General features: G+C 73.0%; 1 protein-coding gene across 1 annotated transcript in view; it reads left to right on the top strand.

Moving 5' to 3' along the window:
- The first annotated feature begins 53 nt into the window (after positions 1-53).
- Positions 54-3114, top strand: part of MYO18B (myosin XVIIIB) — an 81186-nt gene continuing 78125 nt past the window's right edge. Inside the window, exons 1-4 of the mRNA XM_085310277.1 lie at positions 54-130; positions 1127-1205; positions 1802-1957; positions 2467-3108. Of these exons, the coding sequence (XP_085166403.1) occupies positions 1167-1205; positions 1802-1957; positions 2467-3108 (837 nt within the window). The 5' untranslated portion in view covers positions 54-130; positions 1127-1166. The remainder of the gene's footprint in view (positions 131-1126; positions 1206-1801; positions 1958-2466; positions 3109-3114) is intronic.

Below are 3114 nucleotides of genomic sequence, written 5' to 3'. Positions count from 1 at the left end.
GCGGGTATTTTTAGCGGTGACACGTGTGGCCCCAGCTGCCGCCGCGGAGGGGAGGGAGGAGAGGGGAGAGGAGGGCGCTCGGCCGCCGCCGCCGCCGTCCCTGCTCCGGAGGGTCCCGGCGCCCGCACAGGTACCCGCCTGCCCGCGGCGAGGCCCCGCCGACCCCTCCGGGCGCGATCGCGGCCGGGCCGGGGCCCCCTCGCCCGCGGGGGCTGTTTTGAGGTGGGAGCGAGGGGCTCCGGGAGCAGCTCGGGTCTCTTTGTTTCCAGCGGCCCGTTTCTCCCCGCCGGGCTGAGCCGCAAGGGAGGGCTGCCGCGTGCCGCGCCGTGCCGTGCCGTGCCCCGCCGCGCCGGCAGCTCCCGGTGGGCAGGGTGGGCTTTCCTGGGTGGTGGCCGGGAGCGGGCTGGGGGCTGGGGGGTGGGTTGGGGGGGTGAGACCACCCCCCCAGGCGGGCAGCTCGATGCCTGGAGCACCGGGAGAGCCAGTTCTGCTCGGGGCCTCGCTCGAGGCGCAGCCCCCTCCGTGCCTCGGTTTCCCCGCGCGTAGAGCAGGGCGGAGGGTCCCGAGCGCGGCGGCCGGCAAGGCCGGGGGGGGGCTGGACGCAGGTGGGGCCAGGGCACGCGGCGCCCGGGGCCTTCGCCCAAGRAGGCGGGTGACGTCCGCGAGCCGGGGCTCGGGGGCCGTTCCCGCGGTCCTGCCCTTTACTGTACATGGAAATACCGCTCGCTTCGCTGCCGCGGTGCCGGGCCAAAGCGGCGGCTGCGCAGCGGCCRGGAGCGATGAGCCCTGACCCGCTCGGCGCATGAATGATCTGCACAGGTGAAGCCCGGGGCAGCCCCCGGCAGGGCACCGCGGGGCTCCCGCGAGCCGGGAGCTGAGCCGCCGCGTGGAGCCGCCGCCGGCTGCGCCGTCCCCTCCCCGGCGCCGTAAAACGACCCGCGCGGCTGCCGCCCCGCTGCCGGCGAGGGGCTCGGCGCACGGAGCTGCGGCAGGAGCGCGCGGGCTCGGTCCCTGGCCCCGTGCCGGGCGCTGCGTCTGCCGGCGCTGGTGCCGGCACGGCACGCTAACGCTGTCCTCTCTCTCCTCTCCCTCCCCCCGGGCCCGGCGCGGTCCCTCGCCTCCGCAGAGCGTCCCTCGCGCCGCCGTCCCGTGCCGTCGCCGCCGGCATGGCCATCTCGTCGCGCCTGGCGCTCTGGGAGCAGAAGGGAAGTGTCTGCCGGCGCTGCCGCCCGCTCTGGGGCGCAGCGGGGCCTTTCCGGTCCCGCCTGGGGCTTTGAGCAGTTTCTCCGCTCTCTGGGGCTGGTCCCTGTGCGCGCAGAGGGCAAACGGCCTGAAAAGCACCTTGCCAGGAGATCTGGGGGGGAACAAGCTCTGCAGCCCTGCGGGAGCTTGCACTGGGGCTTCTCCATAGGGTGGGGGTTTTTTGATGCTTCTCCTCCTCCTGCTCGCGGAGGCATCCTCGCGCTAGCCTGGCTGCTGTGACGGCCGGTGCCGGTGCCAGAGCAGCCTGGTGCTTGCTAGCGAGCTGCTGGGAGTGCGGGAGCGGTGCCGGGCTCCTCCCGGCCACGCTGCCCTCGCTGCAGCCGCGACGCCGAGCACCTGCGCTGGCCTTGCCGTCCTGCCCGGTGCTTGGACGAGCTCAGGCTTGGGGAGGCCAAGGGGGCTCAGCCCCGGGGGRCACGTGCTGCTGGCAGCACCGTGGGGCTCGTTTGCAGAGGCGGCTGCGGGGCCAGGGTCTGCCTGGGCCGTCGCAGCATCCCCCCGTCCTGCCCCGTAACGCTGCCTCTGCTCCTGCAAACAGATTCGGGAAGAGGACCGGAGCCCGCCCCCGTCCTCTCCCCCGCTGCTTTTCTCYATCATTCCTGGTGGGTTCATCAAGCAGCTCGTCCGGGAGACCGAGAAGGAATCCAAGGAGGCAAAACTGAAAAAGAAAAATAAGGATATAGTGAAAGAGGACGTAAGTAGCAAACAAACGACAGCTGAGCTTGGTGCTGCCATTCGGGTGCTCACGTGGCCAGAGCTGTCCGGGCGGCTGCACCTCCGGCTCGAGGGCYGCTTTCCGGGGGGTGTTGCGGCTCCTTGCACCAGGGCCGTGTCCGAATGCCCCGCGGGTGCGCCTGGCCGGCAGCGGGGCAGGGAGGCCCGTTGCACCGCCCGGGTCAGACCTAGAGGAGCGCAGCCGCAGCACCTTGCAYGCTCCGACAAACTCCAGGTCCCTCCGGCGAGCTGCCCGGCTTAAAGGCTTGGGAGCTCGCGACTTCCTTAGCRCGGTTTGCTGTTCTTGATTTGCTTAATTGCAAGGCTAGTAATTAAGCAGTGAAACGTTCCCCGGTTGGCTTCATCAGGCAAGCGTGGTGAGCGCATGGGGCTTCCCTGGTTGCCGCACCGGKGTGGCGGGAGGGTGACGGGTCCCGGGCGCACGGTGCTGCAGCCGCCAGGCTGAGGTTGCTCCGCTGTGCCCGGCAGCCTCCAGGGACGGCGGAGGACGCGGGCCAAGCCGGACCAGCACCGCGCGCCCGGGCAGGTGCGGCGAGCGCCCGGCGGCTCCTGCAGAACGGCCCCAGCGGGGAGCAGCGGGGAGGCGACGCCGCGGCCCCGGCGCCGGCCGCCCCGGGGACCGTCCCCGGCAAAGCCGCGGCGCCGGCCGCCCCGGGGACCGTCCCCGGCAAAGCCACGGCCTCGGCGCCGGCCGCCCCGGGGACTGTCCCCGGCAAAGCCGCGGCCCCTGCGCCGGCTGCCCCTGGGACCGTCCCCGGCAAAGCCGCGGCCCCGGCCCCTGAGCCGGCGGAGCCCCCCAGGCTGGAGGCGCCCCGGGCTGTGGAGCCCCCCCGCCCCCGGGGCGGCCCCACGAGCACCGGGAAGGAGAAGGCGGCAGCCAGGAGCCGCGAGGAGCCCCTGGCCAAGGCCCGGAGGGAGCCGGGGTCGGCCAAGAAGGAACCGGAGAAAACGAAGAACGAAGCAGGACGATGCAAGAAGGAGCCGAGGGACGTCAGCGAGCCCGGGAACGCTAACGAGGAGGCGCAGGGCTCCAAGGGGGAGCCAGGAGGCCTCCGGGCGAAGCCGGGAAGAGCTGCGGAGAAGGAGGCGGGGAAGGTTAAGGAAGAGGCTGGAGAA

Source organism: Rhea americana, unplaced genomic scaffold, assembly GCF_003343005.1.
Source record: "Rhea americana isolate MKP2758 unplaced genomic scaffold, rheAme1 scaffold_315, whole genome shotgun sequence".
NCBI classification, from domain to species: Eukaryota; Metazoa; Chordata; class Aves; order Rheiformes; family Rheidae; genus Rhea; species Rhea americana.
The sequence above is the reverse complement of the archived record's forward strand: the minus strand, read 5'-3'. Positions and strand labels throughout refer to the sequence as shown.